Source organism: Nelumbo nucifera, chromosome 4, assembly GCF_055504915.1.
Source record: "Nelumbo nucifera cultivar China Antique chromosome 4, China Antique-T2T, whole genome shotgun sequence".
Classification (NCBI taxonomy): domain Eukaryota; kingdom Viridiplantae; phylum Streptophyta; class Magnoliopsida; order Proteales; family Nelumbonaceae; genus Nelumbo; species Nelumbo nucifera.
In genome coordinates, this window is record NC_142652.1 from 87,023,951 (window position 1) to 87,044,192 (window position 20,242).

Below are 20,242 nucleotides of genomic sequence, written 5' to 3' on the forward strand. Positions count from 1 at the left end.
GGCCAGCACGGCATGGCCCATGGGCAGCCCGCCCTAAAGGTGGGCTATGTCGTGCTGGCCCACGGGCCACCATGGGCTGTGCTGTCCTCCCCGGTGGAAATTTTGGGGATCGGCCCGGCACGGCCCATGGCCCAGGCCCAAGCGGGCTTGTGCCGTGCCGTGCCAGTACACGGGATTGGGTCGGGCCGGGCCAGGCTGCAGGCCGTGCCATGTGCTTGGACCGTGCCGGGCTAGGCCACAGGGCGGGCCTTGGGCCTAGGCCGAACCAAGCTACACTGTTTTTTTATTTTTTATTTTTTTTTTAATTTTGATTTATTTTCTAAGTAAAATTGTAAAACTAAAATATCTAACTTTCCTATGATCTTTGGGAATTATGAACTATTTAAAAAATTAAGAAATGAGAAATCTAAGTTATTTAATACATAAATGTAAAAAAAAAATACTTAACCAAATTGAAATAAGAATGATGGAATAACAATTTGGAAGAAAAATAGGAATTTTATTTCATTTAAATTTGAATGGTACAAATACAATGATTGGATCATTGCATACTTGGATGAATGAAATATAAAAATGGAATAAATTAATAAAATATAAAAAATACAATATGGTTACAAATTGAAAATACAAAATTACATTGTTAAAAAATTAAAAAAAAATCAAATAAATTTAAAAATTTTACAATAATTTGAAAAAATGAAAAATTCTACAATAAATCAAATTCATGAATCATCATTCATGACTTTCATCATCTACTTCGGGTGAAATGTTTGGTGTTGTATTATGCTCTCCCATGTCTTGTAATCTATCTTCTGCATCTAGCCAATCCTTGAAGCAGATGCACATCTCTATGCTCTCATCGTTCATGCAACTTCTTTTGTCATCCAACACCTTGGTACCTACACTAAAACAAGACTCCGATTTAACTGTAGACACTAGAGGGGCTAGTAGATCACGTGCCATGGTGGCAAGAACCGGATAATTTTTCGAGTGTTCACTCCACTAGGCTAAAATATCAAAATTATTTGATACTTCACCTAAATTAAAAAAAAAATTCTTGCAAATAAAAATTAAGTTCAGTAAATGAACTTGTTATAGAACTAGCAGATTTCTGCCTTCTACTTATTAAATAAAAAAGTTTTCTCTTCTACTACTAGGCTCAAAGTCTAAAGGAGAAGAAGAAGAAGCTAAACAAGTTGTAGGAATATTTCCCACAACTTCAAATTCATACAAACTGTACATTTCAAATAATAAATTATTAATTTCTTTTATATTTCCTATATCAATATTCATATTTTCATATGTTTCAAGTAAAATATCTAAACCATCTTTCCTAATCCTAGGGTCTAATATTGTAGCTAAACAATAAAGGGGAGAAATGTTCTCCCAATATTTTTTAAATTTATTTTCCATAATTTCAACAATACATTGAAATTGTGGATTCAATGGATTATTTCTATATTTGGAAAAACAATCACTAATTACCATTAATTGATACGGTAAATTACAATTAGTTGGATAATAAATCTCTTATACAGACTGCCATTTCCCAGTCTTCCTCAAATATCATATCATTAGGTATTTTTAAATTATAAAAATCAGAAAAAAAAAATTGTTTATGAGATATACAAGTTTCTAACATTGCATAGGTAGAATTCCACCTATGCTTTACATCTAATATAAAATGTTTATATTTTAAACCATAATTTTGGCATAAATATTTAAATTCTTATTTTCTTGCCCCGAAACTTTTTATATATATACTACAATTTCTAATTTTTGAAATATGATTTGAAATAATATTCAAGGCATCTTGAATACATAAATTTAAGATGTGACATGCACATCTAATATGAAATAATTTACCATTTGTTTTCTATTCCATAAGCATGCAAAGTATTTAAAATACTTGCAGCAATAACTCGGCCACTATGTGGCCTTTCAAGCCTAATAAAACTTAAAATTCTTTTATTCAAAAGCCAATTTTCACCAATGAAATGACCGGTAATACAAATATAACTAATATTAAATATGGATGTCCAAACATCTAAAGTAATTGCAACTTTAGAATTAAAATTTGCTAACAAAGAAATTAAATTTTGTTTATATGAATAAAAAATTTTTAAAGCATCAGTTCTTATAGTATTCCTATAAACTTTTTTATTTTGTGGGTTTATAGAACTACACAACCATTTTTCTAGCTTTGGATCTTCAGCTAATATAAATGGTTGTTCTGCATGTACAATATACTTAGCAAGTTCTTGTCTCATTTTTTCTTGTGAATATCTAAAAGTATCAAAACTAGTCCCCCTCCCAATTTTTGTTTGGGCAGTTTCTCTCCCTTCATCTTCCTCTTGCTCATGTGTGAGCAGATGTTTAGTCAAATGACCCATACCACCCTTGCTACAATAACTAAAGTCTTTCCTACATTTTTGGCAAACGACCCTTTTCCCCTTCCCCTCAATATCCTCTACTTTGAAAACTTTCTTAACCGGGCTACTCAGCTTAGAAGCCCTCGTTTTCCCCCTAGTATCACTACTATCAGGGGTAAAAGTTCCACTTTCATCAACATCACACACATTGGCATTAGTGCTAACACTAATACTATCGTGATGCGGATGAATGTCATCCATGGTGAACACGTTGGGGAATCGGTTTTGAGAAGGGCCGGCCATTTTTTTTAATTCTAAAAAGATAAAAATTAATGTAATTCGACTTACCCAAATTGCTAGTTCAAAATCTCAACTTGATTTCAACGGTTGAAGCCTTTCAACATCCAAGCCTCCCGAATTGAGATACTTGAGTTGGTTGAGCAAGCATTTTTCTTGTTGAAAGTTGAAACTTCGATAAAGTTGAGACTTGAGAATTGGAGAATGTAGAACTAGACAATCAGCTAATCAGAATTTCTCATATTGTAGATAATTGAGAATGTATGAGTATGAGAGAGAGAGAGAGAGAATTAAGAGAATTGTTGAATTGGTGTGATGAGAATGGTGGAGGATAGGGCTATTTATAGGAATTGAACATAATTCAATTGCCCAAAATACCCAAAAAAACTATATGTTATTTAGTTTTTGAGAGGAGTATTTTGGCTATTATAAAATTACTTATAACTTTACCTAAAATGTCCCCCTAAACTAGTTATTATATAGCTGTTGGGAGGCATTTATGTCATTTTTTCAACCCCCCCAAAAGAGGGGCCCAATGGCTATATTCCCGAGTGGGCTGAGTGCGGCTTGCTACCAGCCTGGCGGGCCGTGCCGACATGCAAGCCGCGGGCAGCACGGCATGTGATGTCGTGTCGTGCTAGACCGACCCATGGGCCTCAAACCCCCGACCCAACATGACACGGACCTCCGTGCTGGGCCTAGCATGACCTGTTAGACGTCGTGCCATGTCGTGCCGGGCCACAGGTGGCCCAGCCCGATTTACACCTGTATAGCTGACCCCGTATAATTAAGATAAGGTTTGGATGATAATGATGATTACTCAATTTTCTGCCATTCTACCATGTCATAGACACAAGTGTTGGCTAAAAGGCGAAGTATGTTTGCTAGAAGTAGCACAATTACCTTTTTTGCCACTTGACACTGGTTGCAAGATGCAAGCATACACCTTCATGGTTCATGTATTCATCAACATTTTATCACATGCTTTTTAATTAAGAAATTAGAGTACGTTTGGTTTGCAGTCAGAATTGGAATCAGAATGATCTATTCTCATAGTTTGTTTGGTTCAAATAGAAATGGATATGAGAATTGAAATCAGCAAGAATGAGATTTCATTCCCAAGAGAGGGGTATGGAATAACCATTCTCTCAAATGAGGGATTGTCATTCCAGTAGGAATGGGAATTGGTTCCAATTCCGTTCAACCAAACAGTTGAAATCGGAATAGTCCATTCCGATTCCGATTCCAAACCCCTATTCCTGTAAACCAAACGGGGCCTTTCAAAGATTAAGTCCATATGTCAGACTTCATTGGAGTAACCATAAAATTGGGCTGACAAGTCTGAGAATGGCCCACTCTGTGTGGAATAAAAAAGAGCCTTAAGGTTAGATCGGTATCCAGTCCATCCCTCCAGATTCCAAAGACCCCAGATTAGGGGTGATCATTTCTTGGCTTGGGCCCAACACTTACAGGCCTGGCCCAGCCTGCAATATTTATAAATCACTCACATCCAAGGCTTCCAAGCCTTATCCCAATACATAAGCCCAAAGCTCAACCCGGGCCCATACAGATCGAGGCCCGGGGTCCAGGCCTGGGCTATTTCTCTCATCATAATTCATAGGTGTTAACCAGCCCCATCCAGGCCTTTTGCTCAAGTTTACAAAACTAGACATAGATATAAACATTTGGTACACTTGTTTTGGTTTGGAAAATAGTTTTAAGTTCAAGATTATGGACCCAAAAGACAAAACCGAGTTGGTTTTGAATTTATGTGGCCATGAGAAAACCTCTTCTGACTCAAACTGAGCCAACCAAATATTTATGACCGAATTCACTTGTCTGGAGATTTAAATAGTTAGAAACTATAAAACCTTATATTTTGTATTATTTTATATGTATTTGCACTGTCTATTTATACTTTCAAACTGAGCATTAGTAGATATGAACCATCCCCTAATTGAAGCAAATCTCTGGTATGAGTGCAGAATAGCTCTTTATGTTCTTTATTACAGAGAGAGAATCAATGGACTTACACATATGACATCATTCTCTTAAAAAATGCTGTGCATGTTCAGTTCATCAACAGAAGTCCGCCCGCCTCTAGCAATCAAAAAGCGAGTGACACCGTCAAGGAATAAATTGACTACACTCCATCAATTCTGAGCTGGCACCTACCCCAATATAGGGTGGAATTAAGATTTATGAGATGGACTGAACAATAAAAACCCCAACCACAAATCATGAATACAGCTAATAGCTTTCATTCACAATAGAAACTTAACCAAGGAATAAGTGAAATTCCAATTCTCCAATACCGAAAATTTAATGCAATATAATATTCAGAAGCTTTTCTGAAGTGACATCAGGTTCTACTCCCTCGCTAGATTCATGCAGAAAAAAAAAGTATGATAATTTGGTTTGTGATCTACTGAAGAACTGGCTCAACTTCTAAAGTTTTGATTATTTATCAAAAATAAATAAATAAATAAGGGGACATTCTTTTTTGGATTTTGAGAGGAGGAAATGGCAATGGGGCAAGGATTATATTCCCAATCCCGATTCTGAAAGTAACCCCATCCCCCGTCCTCAATCCCTGCTGGGAATAAAATGTGTCCTCCATCCCCGATCCCCGACGGGATGGGTTCCTCTTGGGGACCCAAATCCCCGAAATGTTTTCAGATAACAATATTTTTTAATGAAATTTACTTAAAATAAATAAAAAATTTTAATTATAAATAATGTTTTAAATATATATATAATCGGGGTTGGGGTGGGGCGGGGACCTCAATCCCCATCCTTGACCTGATTTGGGATTCCTATTAATCCTCATCCCCGTCCCCACCCCACCAAAACAATCCCCATCCCCGGCCCCATCGGGTTGGGAAAGTCGGGTCCTTGTTGGGGATGGGGAAAATTGCCATCCCTAGGGGGAAAGTTGGTTAATGGGATTTTGATTGCCATTGACCAAGAAGCCTATGTTCTTTTCTCAGATTTATGTGGGGAATAAGGAAAATTTATTTTCCTAGGCACCACTTACTTGGGTAAGTGATACCCATCTCATACATGGGTAAATAACTTTCCCACCTAGAGGGAAAGTTGCCAACACTTGAATGGGACAAAAATGCCCCTTCTGATAATGAATTTTTATGGCTAAAATGGTCATTACCTTATTTTCATGAGAAATAAAAGAATATAGGTAAATGCACCTAGTATTTCCCAGCTAGGTGAGTGCATTTACCCAGGTAAATGACATACTAAAAAGCGAACAAGGCCTCAATGATAGTAAGTCAACCAGGATGATTAAACATTAACAGCATTAATAATAAATCCATAAAACTCCACTATTAAGTAATCAACAATTCCTGGTTCAAACCAAAGTAACTGAATATGCATTTTGGTTGAATATACTAACTTCCTGTAAATGTCACTTTGCTTAACCATTTCTTAATCGGTAATGTGCAAAATTTTATTGATGTTAGAGGAGAATATACAGTCATTATAGAGGAAATATACAGAAATTTTATTAATTTGATCACTATCTTTGACGTTCATCAAATTCTAATGGGAGAGAACAGATGTGTCAGTAGATTCTAGAGGCAGGTAGGTTATTGCAAAGTCTCCACTCCATAAACAGGCTGTCTATTCGGGATCAGGCTCCCTTGGATCAATGGGCTATCAAACTTAACTTCGATGGTTGCTTAAACTTGAGATCCTTTGGGAGTTTGAGTTTACAGATGCTAGGGGGAGAGATCATTCTGGTTTATATCTGAACCTATTGACATTGGGAATTCCATTATAGAAGGGTAAATTACAAAGACCCCCTAAACTTTTTCTTTGCAATAAATACTCCCTCCGTTAGATTTCTGACAGTCAATTTTGAAAAATATTCTCATTTATCTGTTTATTTTTTTTAAACCCCCAAATTATCATTTTCTTATTGCAAAAATTTATGATGTGGAAAAGATATGGTATGGAAAGAGTTTTAACCAATCAAAATCCACCCATGAATTTTGATAAATAACACCTTATTCGCTACCACACTTATGATTCCAGTTTATTGGTCAGTTATTTTTCGGATATCATAACTTTTCCATATTATAGTCGAACCCTTTCTTATTTATTTGAATGATTTATGATTCAATTAGTTTTCTAAATATAATATTGAAGTCCTCTCAATTGCTCTAATATGTCCTTGCATATTTCTGGCTGTATTCAATATTCAGATAAAATGGTAGAGGTTTTTTTCTGATAGATATGAATTTAGGCTATGTTTGGTTTGAAGGAAAAAGTAGGGAAAGGAAGGGAAACCTTTACAAATCTTGTATAGGTTTCCCTGAATTTTCTTTCCTTTCCCTGGTCTTTCCTTCATTTTTATATTTTAACATGAAGAGAGACATTCATGCCAATGAAATGAAACAAGAATTTAAAGTAACTTAGTTTTCTATGTCAATGAAATGATTCTTGTTATTTTAGTTGGTTTCGTTTGGAGAAAATGGAGGTATTTTGGGGTCAATTAGGACTTAAGAGAAAAGGGCAATGAAAAGAAAATAAGGGAAGTTCAGGGGGTCGTTGTCACTAACCCCAGCGTACAAGGGGGTGTTTGCAAATTACCCTAGAAGAAATTTTGTCCCAATCTCAAAGCCTGAGGTTGATGTGTTCCATGGCATTGTTTTCAATTTTATCAAAATTTCATTAAATTTGAATTTTGTTTGAGGTGAATGAAATTAACACGGCCGTGGCCGTGGAGTATGCTGAAATTGCCTTAGAGCCTCAGGGTCATGCATGAGCAGTATGGTCCCCAAATCTCAAAGCCTTAGGGTCATGCATGAGCATCCTGAAATTGCCACGGCCGTGGAGTAGTATGGTCCCCAAATGATAACGCGGCCACCCCTGAGGAGGTGAATCCGGTAGATGGCATGGCCAGCTTGGATTGATTTTTTTTGTTGTACACAGCTCGGTGTGCCGAGCTTATAGTCATTGTATGAACCTTTTAATTAATGGAAGTTTGATCTTTTTGCTGAGCATGCTCTGTGTTGTTTTTCCCTTCTTTTTTTGAAGGTGTTCTGCTTCGGAGTGTGGTTGATCAGTGGGGTCCATAGGCTGCACCGAGGTCTTCGACTTTGTGGCCTCAGTCTTTTGTTGGTCGAGGTCTTGGATTTGACACTAGATGGCCAGGGTTTTTGACTTTGTGGCCTCGACCTCATACTGGCTGAGGTCTTTGACCTTCGCTAGTCGAGGTCTTTAGCTTAGTGGCATCGGTCTTATGTTGGTCGAGGTCTTCGGTCTTCAGTGGCTGGGATCTTGGCTCTGATTCTTGCCGACTAAGGTCTTTGACTTAGTGACCTCGGTTTGGGGAGCTCAGTGGCACTTGGTCTTGGAGAGCTTCTTGCTTTTTGGTTGGGCTAGCCGTAGTTAGGGGTGATCATGGGCCGGGTCAGGCCAAGCTTTGCACTTATGATAAGATCTATAGCTTAGGCCCGGGCCTGAAACATAAGCCCTAGCCCAAGTCTATACGGGCCCGGGCCAGGCTGGGCCTGATTCCTGGCCAATGTCACTCATATATAAAACATTACATATCTATATATTAAATGACATAACATGCATATAAACTTATTTTATACATTATATAATATAAAATATTACATATAATATAAATTATAAATGTCATGTTATAATATTTATATATAAAATATATAATATAATGATAAATAACATGTATACATGTGTATACATTATACACAAAATGTGTAAGTTTAAATATATACGGGCCAGGCCGGGCTTGAAGTATTAAGCCCAAGCCTGACCCTAAAATTTACGGGCCTGATGTGGGCCTGGGCCCGGGCCACGCCTGAACACAAAACCAAGGCCCAAGCCCGGAATTTCTAGGCCAGGCTGAAATGATCACCCCTAATCGTGGTCCTCGATTAGCTCTACTTCAACTACGAGTTGGGAGGGTGTGCGTAGTTCGATAGCCATCATCTTGCCATTGTGGCGGGGACATCATTCCCATAGTGCTCGTCGGGGGCTTATTCTGGCCTCGATCGTCTATGGTTGGTCGGGTCTTTCATGAAGTTAACGTCACGCTACAACCGTCGGTCAGCCCGAAGTTCAACCATTGGAGTTCGATTGGGCTGTATGCAGGTGTTTGGTTATTTGTGCTCGAAGAAAATTCTTTATTTATTGAATTTGTATGACCCAGTCATCGTTAGTGCTCGGTGCTAGTCACTGTTAATACATTTTAGTCCGGGCATTCCAACTCCTCGGAGTAGATCTTCTGCGCCTAGTTTCCCCTTTTAAAAGTCGTTCCGCCCGAGATGACGGTGATGACCCCGACCGAGAGAGCTTGGGTTGGAGGCTCATCAGTGCAGTGCAGTTCTTCCTTAGATTTATGCTCTTAGAAATCGATGAAGCCACGGAGGTATCTGCATCAGACGAGGTCTTCCAGGTGGTGGTGAAGGTCGTGGCAACTTTCAGTGTCGTGACCGTGGTCTCAGTGGAAGTCGTAAAACTTGTCTCAAATTCTCTTATTTCCTTGGGTTTTCATCTTCTCGGGCTACTTGACAAAGTTGCGGTTGCGGATTTGCATCAGTATGTTGGCCCGCGGAGCATTAAGCGGAGTGAAGTTGTGATGCATCAGCGGTGGGGTCCTCGGTATATAGTTAGGTTGGCAGTCTAGCCTCTTGGCGTCAATCCAGTATTCGACTATCATTGTCTCTATTACATTCATATACTTATGTGCATGCTTCATGAGCGCGGTCAGGTTGGGTGGAGGGTTCTTTTGTAAGGAGAAACTGAACATTGAGGAGCGCAACCCATTCATGATTTTGGTCATGGCCACCAATTGGTCTAGAGTTCGGACTTGAAGGGCCTTGACGTCGAAGCTCGCCAAGCATTCCCTTAGGGTCTCCCCTTTCCTTTGTTATACTTGCATGAGGCTGACCAACGTCTTCTAGTGCCTCTGGCTAAGGGTGAACTGTACCAAGAACTACGTCTCCAACTGCTCCCAAGAGGATATGGATTGTAGAGGAAGGAAGGCGTACCAAGTTCTGGTGACTCCATAGAGGGTGGTGACGAAGGCCTGGCACATGAGACCTTCGGACGAGTCGTGCAACATCATTATTGCCTTGAACCCCTCAATGTGATCGTTGGGATTTGAGGCTCCATCATATTTCTCGAACTAAGGGGGTCACCAACCAACTAGGGGAAGCTCGTCAACGACCTCCTAGATGAAGACGGGTTCCTTTGCAGGCTAGTTGTGGTGCTATTCCAAGGACCGGGCCTTTGGAGGAGCCGTGCTTCTATCCGCTTGACTACGTTCTAGTTTGGCCAGCTATTTTCTCTTCTCTAATCTCGACATCTTTGTCATTCGTGACCGCATTCACATACTTCTTCGCTTTTGTGATCAGAGGTCGGTCTTGGACCGAGTTGGATTCTACTATCGAAGTTGGCAACTGCTGTAGATGTTGGTCGAGCCATTTGTGGCTACCCGACCCGAAAGTGGGATGGGAAAATATGGATATGGATGGAGTCACCACCTAAATTTTTGGAATTGTAAATTTAGGAAAACCTGGGATTTTCAAGAAAACAACTTGTTTTTCTTGGTGACTCATGACCCAATGGGGATGAGATTCTTAGGGTCCGGGGACCAAGGTATGGTGTTGGAAGGTGTTAGGCACCCCACACAAACCTAGTTAGACCAACCTCTATTTCACCAAAGTTCCAAGGAAGATTTTATAATTTTTGGCCTTGATATGTTTTATTGATATTAAAACACACACACACACACACAAAATTAACAAGAGAATAATCAAATGCTAAAATTCTAACTATTTAATTCAGCAACAAAGCAAGAGAGCATTAACTACATAAGGAACAATTTACACTAAATAAAGAGATTAATAAAAATAAACAAAGGATGAATTTCTAACAAATTAGATGAGTTAAGCCTAGACATGAAAATAGGAACTAAAGAATCCTAGATTTTTAACTGACGTCCAAGACTGATTCATGCAGAACTTTGCCCTTGGTTTAGACATGTATTAGAGTTTTCTTGCCCTTAGTTTGTGGGAATCACTTGAATTAAGGAAATAGAACCTTGCTCCAAGTCTAGTTGGTTGGTTTGCACATTATGCTCTTCTTTTTGAACTGGTTTGTTGATGTCTATCTGCTTTATGGGCTTGATGAATTGAGTTGGATCGAAAAATTGATCTTCAGTTTTTTGCTGCATCATAGTGATTATATATGTTACAATTTTGGAGGGTTTTTCTCCTGACATCTGAATCGACTTGATGAGTTTTGTTGGATCAAAAGCCTCATCTTCCTTGGTTGTTGATAACACCTTCACAGATTGAATATGCCTAATGTACTTGGTGGGATCAAATGGTTGACTCTTTTGTTGGAAAGTGCTGACTTAATGACTTGGTAGGGCTTGTTGCTCTTTTGTTGGGCCTTGAGAATTGACTTGGTGCATGTCTTCTAGAACTTGGATCAACTTATTCTCACAAACTACTTGTTGAGGTTGATTGATTAGAGTTTATGCACTGCAGATCACCACTTGAGTTTAAAGATCATTCCCTAATTGGTCCACCTCAATTTCTAAAGGCTCAATCTTTGTAATATGCTTCTTGTCAGTTGCTGATGGAACTTCAAGGGTGAATGCATTATTGGTTGTCAGAGAATCTTCCTCTTGGAAACCTGCACAAACTAGGGCTTGAAAAGTAGGATGATAAGTTAGAGTCAACCTGCTAGCATATTCTTTATCCAAGCTCTTTAAGACCATTGAAATTTGGTCCTCCTCACTAGGCCTCTTAAGGACTTGGGATGCTTGGGTCGTCCACCTAGCTATGAAGTTTGTGAATGATTCTTCTTGTCCTTGTTTGACCAATTCTAGTTTACACCTTGACAATAGGATGTCTATGTTATAGTAGTGATTTACAAATGCGTCAAATAGACTTGGTCAAGTCTTTACTAGGTTAGGGTCGGTGTTCATTAACCAAGTTGTGGCAGGTCCAATTAGGCTCCTTAAGAATGATTGAGCTAGAAGCTCATTAGTTAAGCCCATGGGCCTTAGTATTTGCTAATACATTCTGATGTAGGCCCTTGGGCTCCCTGTCCCATCGTATTTATCCTTATCAGGCCACTTAAAGCCTGGGGTAGCCTATGTCCAATAGTCAAATCTAGGTTGTTGCCTTGCAACTTGCTAAGCCTTTGCTCTATGTGGTCTAACCATTGGTCCAACCCTGGGTCAATTAGGGTCACGGGGAAGAATGTTGCCCCTTGCATGGAATTTGGGGTTGGTGGATGTGTTGGAGTAGAGGATTAGGGTGTTTGGGTCTGGATTGGTTGGGCTATTGTTGCCCCTTGCATTGGGACCTAGGCTCGATTGAATTGAGCTTAGCTTGACTGGATTGGCATTGGTGAGGGCTAGGTTGGGAAAGAATACCCTTGGATGGGTTGCATTGGAATTGTGGCCCATGATGGTTGGGCCTGCCTTGGATGGCCTTGAATGGGCCGAATTGAGAGCCTGTGTATTTTGCCCCTGGTTGGGCTGAACTAGCATAGATGTGGCCCATAATGGTTGGGCTTGAGTGTATTGGACCTAGTTTGGTTGAACTGACAAAAATAGAGCCCATGATGGTTGGGCTCGAGTATATTGCCCTTAGTTCGGCTGTACTAACAAGGTTGGAGCCCATGATGGTTGGACTTGAGTGCTTTGTCCCTGTTTGGGTTGGGCTTGGTTTTTGGATAGGAGTTGGTTTGCTTGGCTCTTGAATTGCTCAGTGGATTGTTCTATTTGGGTTAGGAATTGATCCACTTGTTGGTTCTGGGATTGTTCAAATTGGCTCAGTTTTTGGCTTAATTGTTCTACTGCTCAAAACAATTGGTTAATGTTCATACTTGGGTTAGGTTGACCTTGGGTTGTAGCCATGGGTTTTAATTGTGCAGGCTTTTATTTAAAAGAAAAGGAAGAATTATACGTGAGTGGGCCCACAACAGATCCTACCCACTTGCAAAGACGAAAACAAAAATAAAAATGCAAGCAAAAGAACAAATACAAACAATAATATAAATGCAAAAGACAAATGTAAAAAGGTAGCAATGCATTAAAATGCCTAATTGGGACTCCTAAGGAGAATATCTAGGGCTCTACATGCAAGGGCTTGGGTTTGTTTCTATAGGCTCCTAAGAGGTGCAGGGGAACCTCAGTCAGGTCGGGCTGCCCATATATCTTAAGACAAGTCTTGGATACGTTGTTGAGGCCTCACCTCGTCAATCCAGAGCCACCAACCTTATTCAAGCGGTGGTTGGCTATACTAGAGGTAAGAAAGAAGGGTCCTCCTCTTTCTAGGATGGTTATCCCTAAGCAATCATACCAGGGACCGCCTATAGTTGAGTTGGAGGGACAAAATGCAATGCAACATGAGTGATGTGCGTGTAGGCCTAAAATTGTTTAAATATCCTTGGAACTCGATTTTTTTTGAGTTTGGTCCTCTTAGAAAATCCCCAACGAATTGAGTTGACACCTAAATTTTTGGAATTGGAAATTTAGGAAAACCCGGGATTTTTAAGAAAATAATTTGGTTTTCTTGGTGACTTGTTGCCCAATGAAGATGAGATTCTTAGGGTCTGGGGACCAAGGTACAGTGTGAGAAGGTGTTAGGCACCCCACATGCACTCGGTTAGACCGGCCTCTACTTCACCAAAGTTCCAAGGAAGATTTTATAATTTTTGGGCTTGATATGTTTTACTAAAATTAGCACACACACACACACACTAAATTAACAAAAGAATAAGCAAAGGGATAATAGCATATAAGGGCAACTTTTGGGCCCTAATATCAGTAAAAGTAATATTTTTAAAAAAATTTCAAAAATAAGTTAACTTTTGAAACATAATATCAATTAAGGGCAAAAACACTGTTCATCTTCTTCCTCTTGCAATCCATTCACCAGCGTCGCCCACCTCCGACAACGTTGCCGAAGGCAGAGGTGGAGGTGGGCAGAGATAGGCGAAGGCAGTGGCGGTGGCGAATGGTGGCAGGCGGCAGTAGGCGACGGCGCTAGTGAATAGATTGCAAGAGGAAGAAGATGAAAAGTGTTTTTTCCCTTAATTGATATTATTTTTCAAAAGTTAACCTATTTTTGAATTTTTTTTAAATATTACTTTTACTAATATTAGGGCCTAAAAGTTGCCCTTATATGCTATTATCCCTTTTCATGCTAAAATTCTAATTATTTAATTCAACAACAAAGCAAGAGAGCATTAACTACATAAGGAAAAGTTAACACTAAATAAAGAGATTAATCAAATTACACAAAGCATGAATTTCTAACGAACCTAGACATGAAAATAGGAACCAAAGAAAGCAAAGATTATGTTTTTAAAAGTTGGTTGACACTTGTCCTTGACATAAAGGGAGAAACTTCTTTGACTTGATTATGGGGACCCACTAATGTGAAATGGATGAAGTTGGAAATACACACAAATTGTATCCCTACTTGATGAAATCTGACCATGTTAATAAAAAAGGTAAACCTAAAATGTGCAACTAAATGATCCATACAATAATCAATAATCAAAACTACGAAAGGAGATAATTAGGATGGTAGGGATTAAGACTTTTGAAACTTGAGAGAACGGGACCTACTTAATGATGTATGAAACACACAAAAAAAAAAAAGAAAAAAGCAAGAAATCAAAGAGATTTTTCAAGAAACCATTTGACTAAAAAAAGACTATCTACCAAGTTTGAGTGTAGTTATTCTATCGGTTGTGCATTAATGGGAGCAATTAAATTAAGCAAATAAAAAAAAGACTATCTACCAATGATACTCATTGAAAAGAAAGCAAAGATTAACTCCTACCAGGCTACTTTGCAAAGAAAACAAGAAATAAAAAATAAATAAAATGAATAATAATCATGTTGCTGGGTATGCTAATAGATGTACCTTGTAAAAAAGTTAGATGAAATTGTCTTGCTCCCTACTAATGCGTTCTCCAATGACAGCGTGCATGTTTTCAACAATTTCCACTCGAAGACCTCTATAGAATTGGGTTATTGATCATTCATGGACTGTTCTTGTTTCTGATATATTGCCCAAATGGTGTAAGATGGCTGTTGAATGCTTGTAAATTTCTGCTGCACCACTGTTGCTTCAAGAACATTTCATACTTCTTCTATTGAATGTATACATGACTTAGGAGTTTCTTGGACTACTGTAATACCGATATGAGGAGACTCTAGGGATGTTGGAGAGTGATTAGGGAAAGACTTGGACGTGAAGGATGAAGGTTGGGGTTGCTTAGGATGTGAAGGAGGTATTGTCTAGGCTAATGATTTAGAGTTATCTCCCTAAGCTAGATTGTGTGTCTAGAATGTGAGAAAGAGATGGTATTTATAGATTTTTAGGAATGATTCTAGAAGGGAATGAAGGGTTGAGATTGAGAGACGAGGAAGATCAAAGGCTGAGGTTTAAAAGGGTTTTTGGAGGGTGATTGAATGGGCTATCAAGACAGTTTTGCATGAGAGATATCCTCTCAATCAATCAAGAATATGAGTGGAAGATTTTACCAATTTACCTAAATTGGACATTCCAACTTTTGGTGATTAGCTTGATTGATTGGAGGCTCTTAACTGGTCAAATCTTAGATTTTAAAATGGTTCTAGAGGTTGAGAAAAATGTTTGATTGTAGGATGCCCTAGGCTCGAAGTTGTAGTGAAGGGGATTCCAAACAGAAGGCCCGGATTGGGTTTAGTTGGGTCTCAAGATGGAGGGGTTAACGGTGTTGGAATTGGATGATCTTGGTACCGTTGAACTCAGAATTTCGAGTTCCATCCATCTAAAAGGTTGGATTTTAGATTTCATGAGGCATAGGGTTCAAGATCAAAGATGATCCCGACCGGACGATTAAAATCAGTTCCGGCTCCAAGTCTTGAGATGAAGGGGTAAATGGTGTTAGATTTGGGTGATCTTGGTGTTGTCAAATTTGGATTTTTGGAATCTATATACCTATGGTTTTGGATTTCTGATTTGATGTGAAATGAATTTCAGGATCAAAATGATTCAGATCAGATGATTGGAATCGGTTTCAGCTTCTAGTCTTAGGATGATGAGGTAAATGGTGTCAAACTCGGGTGATCTTGGTGTTGTTGGATTTGGATTTTTGGGTTCTAAGTACCTATGGTTTTGGATTTCTAATTTGATGTGAAATGAGGTTCAGGTTCAAAATGATCCCGATCAGACGATCGGAATCAGATGAAGGGGCAAACGGTGTTCGTTGAAGCATGCTTGAAGCTCAAAGTGTTGCAGAAAGACTAAAGAGCGTAAAAATGGGGTGTCTACACCATTCTTTCGCCAACACTCGAATAGTGTGATGGGATCTACTACGGGTGTTATGCGCACGAGGCCGAGTTGGGGAGTTAGGTCTTCTGGCAGTTGCAGCCGCTCACGGTTGGATTGGGCTCCATGCAGACCTGTGTGGTGCCTTTTGGTGTACCCGGTGCAAGGATCGGCTATAGTAGGTGCGTGAGTGGTAGGGCGAGTAACTTGGGGGGCATGATCTAGTTGCCCCAGCATCTCTATCATGGCCAAGATATGATCGACCTTCTAATACTAGGGCTCCCGAGGCGAAGAGCTACGAACTGAGTGGGATCCTTGAGATGGGGAGTGGGGCTCTAGGCGGTTGGATGTGTTCTTAAGCATGGTTGCTTTTAGTGTGCAGAAAGGGGTTTGGGAAATGACTTTTTGTATGTTTTTCATAGATGGCATCAATCTAATACTATCCAAAACGATGTGTTCCAAACCGATGACACAATGAAATAATCCTGCCAACTGGACGAGGCAGAGGTGGAAAGACGAAGTTGCACACTGAGATCTGCAACAAAGAGAAAAGGTCAGAGGCCTAAGGAGTTGTTCCTCGGGTAGGTAATCAGACGCTCAAGTCAGTTGGGTAGAGAAAGATGTGGTCGGGCTGGTAGGTTGAAATAATGCTGGTCTGGGCCGAAGAGATAGTGCAAAGAGGTATTCAAAGAGTATTCTTCCAAAAGTCCCTTAACTCGAACAGGAAATACCTATTTATAATTGGGTGTCCATGTTCAAAATGAATAGGACTTCTGAGATTATCAAGATGAAAGCATTCGTCGAGCTTTTCGGAGGTTTCCTCTAAACAAACCAACTAAACCAATTTGGCATGTGTGTTGGACGGACAAGTCCTAAAACTCAAGAGTCAAAATCTTTTCAATGAACAAATTGACTTGAAAAACAATCTAAACAAATATCTTAGCAGCCTCATTTTTTAATTTCTTTTCTATCTTTTACAAAGAAGCTAGAAAACAAAAAATTTAAGCTTTGGAAAAAAAAGGCAAAAATTAGATGATGAAATTAATGGTACGTAGAAAGAGTAATTAACATGCATACATATACAAACATGGATGGGGCTGGGGGCTGGGGGGTTCTTATTACAAGATCCTCCGACCTTTCTTCTCTTCCTCACGATCCCACCCACCTCTCATAATCTCATTCCACTCCCCTATTTATGAACCATTTCTAACCTTTCCTAGACCTCTTAACCACCCTTCAATGGCTGCTCTTCCTCTTCTTTTCTGAAATTCCCGACTCATTAATCAAGGCAGGATGGCCTTCCGGAGATTAATCCCTTCTCCACTCCTTGGCCTCCTGTCTTTCCTCCTCCTCCACCCCATCACCACCACCTCCACCGTCGGCGCCGGCACCCGCCTCGGCCTTATCCGTAATAAACCCTACTCCTCCAATATTCCCGTCTTCCGTGAGGCTCCTGCATTCCGCAATGGCGACACCTGTGGCTCCCCAAACACTACTGGTCGCATCCATGTCGCCATGACCCTTGACGCCAATTATCTCAGAGGCACCATGGCTGCCATCCTGTCGATGCTACAGCACTCTACTTGTCCAGAAAATGTTGATTTCCACTTCCTCGCAGGCGACTTCGATTCTGATATCTTCCTAACCATCAATTCCACCTTTCCTTATCTCAACTTCAACGTATATCACTTCGACTTCAAACGTGTCCATGGGAAGATCTCCAAATCCATTCGCCTAGCTCTGGACCAACCATTAAATTATGCACGCATCTACCTTGCAGACATCCTCCCCGCAGATGTAAGCCGTGTCATCTACCTCGACTCCGACATCATCATGGTCGACGACATTGCAAAGCTCTGGGAGGTGGATTTGGAGGGTAAGGTGGTGGCCGCACCAGAGTACTGCCATGCAAATTTCACCAAATACTTCACAGAAGCATTCTGGTCAGACCCAGATTTGGTGAGAACGTTTCAAGGAAGGAAGCCTTGTTACTTCAACACAGGAGTTATGGTGGTTGATGTGGATAAATGGAGGAAAGGAGATTACACGCACAAGGTTGAGGAATGGATGGCGGTGCAGAAAAAGAAGAGGATATATCACTTGGGCTCTCTTCCACCTTTCTTGCTCATCTTTGCTGGGAATATCAAAGCAGTCGATCATAGATGGAACCAGCATGGTTTGGGTGGTGACAACCTCGAAGGCAAATGTAGGAACCTTCACCCTGGACCCATCAGCCTACTCCACTGGAGTGGCAAGGGTAAGCCATGGCTGAGGTTGGATTCCAGAAAGCCATGCACTGTTGATCATCTTTGGGCACCATATGATCTCTATCGCTCATCAACTCTCTCTCTAGAAGAATGATAGACAGGTGGCAATGTTGGGTTTGTGGAACAATTTCATTATGATGAAAAAACTAAAAAAAAAAGAAATTAAACTATCTAGGAAGAAACCTCTCTTTTTTTTTTGGGGTTTTTAAGAGGATGAAGACTGAAGAGAGGGGTTAATTACTGGTTCTGTGGTTCAAAGTTAGTTCACACCAAAGGGGGTTCTCATGGCATCATCAGCCTGGTGGAAGCGAGACTGCATAGTCTCTCCTGGTTATACAAACGTATGTATTACAAAATGTGTTTAATTATTAGTTCCTTTGGATCACCACTAACCCTAACTTCACCTCCCCCAGCAGTAATTTGTGATTTTACTAATCTTCTGACCCTCTACTACTGCGTACTCTTGTGAATTTAATCAATTCTGACTTCTGAGACTAACTTTATTGAAGAGTGAAGATATCTAGCATTGGGCCACTTTGCATAAAAAAGCAATGGTTTTATGTGAATGATCGATCCAGAGACAGAGACAGATAAGAGGAAATCTGCTGTCTTTTCTTTTGTCTTCTTTGTGATAGAGGATAGAATTAAAAAGGCTCTTCCCTCCAAACTTTGTGTGTGCGTGTTTGGTTGAGGAGATTTCCATATTTTGTGACTACAGTTCAGACCTGTCAACATTTCTCACCTTTTCCTCTTTTACTCAAGAATCATGTTAATGTGTCATGTGGACCGCATACTAGAATTAATAACTCTGCTCACGGGATTTTATTTTAACATCCTACCATCCTCAATTAACAAATAATTTAGACACATACAGATCCTTTACAAAATGTAAATCTAACATGAAACATGCATTTGCCTGAAATAATGAATCGACAACTGTCCACAGATTTTCTAAGTTAGCATGATAATGGAGGTTTAGATGATTTCTTATATCCAAGACACATTGCTAGCCACGCCCATCCAGCCATACATCAACAACATCGATTGTAATTTATATTGCTGATATTCTTGATATATGGCTTCATCGATTGTATTTTATATCGCCGATATTCCTAGTATACGGTGTGATGCATGTTGCCAGCAATGTGTGTTGTGATAAATGGGAAGGATTAACTGAGAAGTAGGATGTTTAAATTAAGTTTTTTTTTCTTTAACATCTTTTCAATGCTAATTAAGACTGAAAATTAGGGGTGAGAAAAAAAATAAAAAAACCAAATCGACTGAAATCAAACTGAAAAATCAGTTAACTGAACCGGTCACTTCAGGTTTTTAAAAAACTGAAGGTACCGGTTCGGTTTCAGTTAACCAATTTAGAAAACTGGCAGTTAATCGAACCGACCGGTATACATATATTTCTATATATTTTATATATATTTATGTATATTATATATAGTTTATATATAAATTTTATATATTATAAATTAATAAATATGCATTATATATAAATATATATCTATAATATATGATATATTATTTCTTATTTAAAATATAATATTATATATATATATATATAAATTGATGAACCAACGAACCGAACCAGTCAACCGATTAACTGACTAACTTCGATAGATTCAGTTTTGGTTACCGATTTTCTAAAAACCAGTAGTACCAGTTCAATTTCAAAAATAACCCCACGGTTCAACTAATCGGACCATGAAAATGCCATTGGACCCCTACTGAAATAACCCCACGGTTCAAAAATAACCCCTACTGAAAATGCCATTGGACCATAAAGCCAAGTCAGGGCTTGCAAAGTGACCTGCAAGGTTGGAAATGGGCATAATAAAAACACTGCAATTTTGCAATCTTTTGGATAAATGGTATCCAATTTCACATTTGAGATTAGATGTTTGAATCAAAATTTCAAATAGGGTAATCGGTTGAATTTAGATATAAAACTTATACC

The 20,242-nt window shown here is 39.3% G+C and overlaps 1 protein-coding gene across 1 annotated transcript; it reads left to right on the forward strand.

Annotated features, from left to right (window-relative positions):
- Positions 1-17,091: 17,091 nt before the first annotated feature.
- LOC104613120 (putative galacturonosyltransferase-like 4) lies at positions 17,092-18,987 on the forward strand. The gene has a single exon (XM_010280824.2). It carries the CDS (start codon positions 17,303-17,305, stop codon positions 18,368-18,370), a length of 1,068 nt encoding a protein of 355 aa, XP_010279126.1. The 5' UTR covers positions 17,092-17,302; the 3' UTR covers positions 18,371-18,987.
- Positions 18,988-20,242: the final 1,255 nt, after the last annotated feature.

Coding starts and splice junctions, on each gene's coding strand:
- LOC104613120 (XM_010280824.2), top strand. CDS start 17,303: ATGGCCTTCCGGAGATTAATCCCTTCTCCACTCCTTGGCCTCCTGTCT.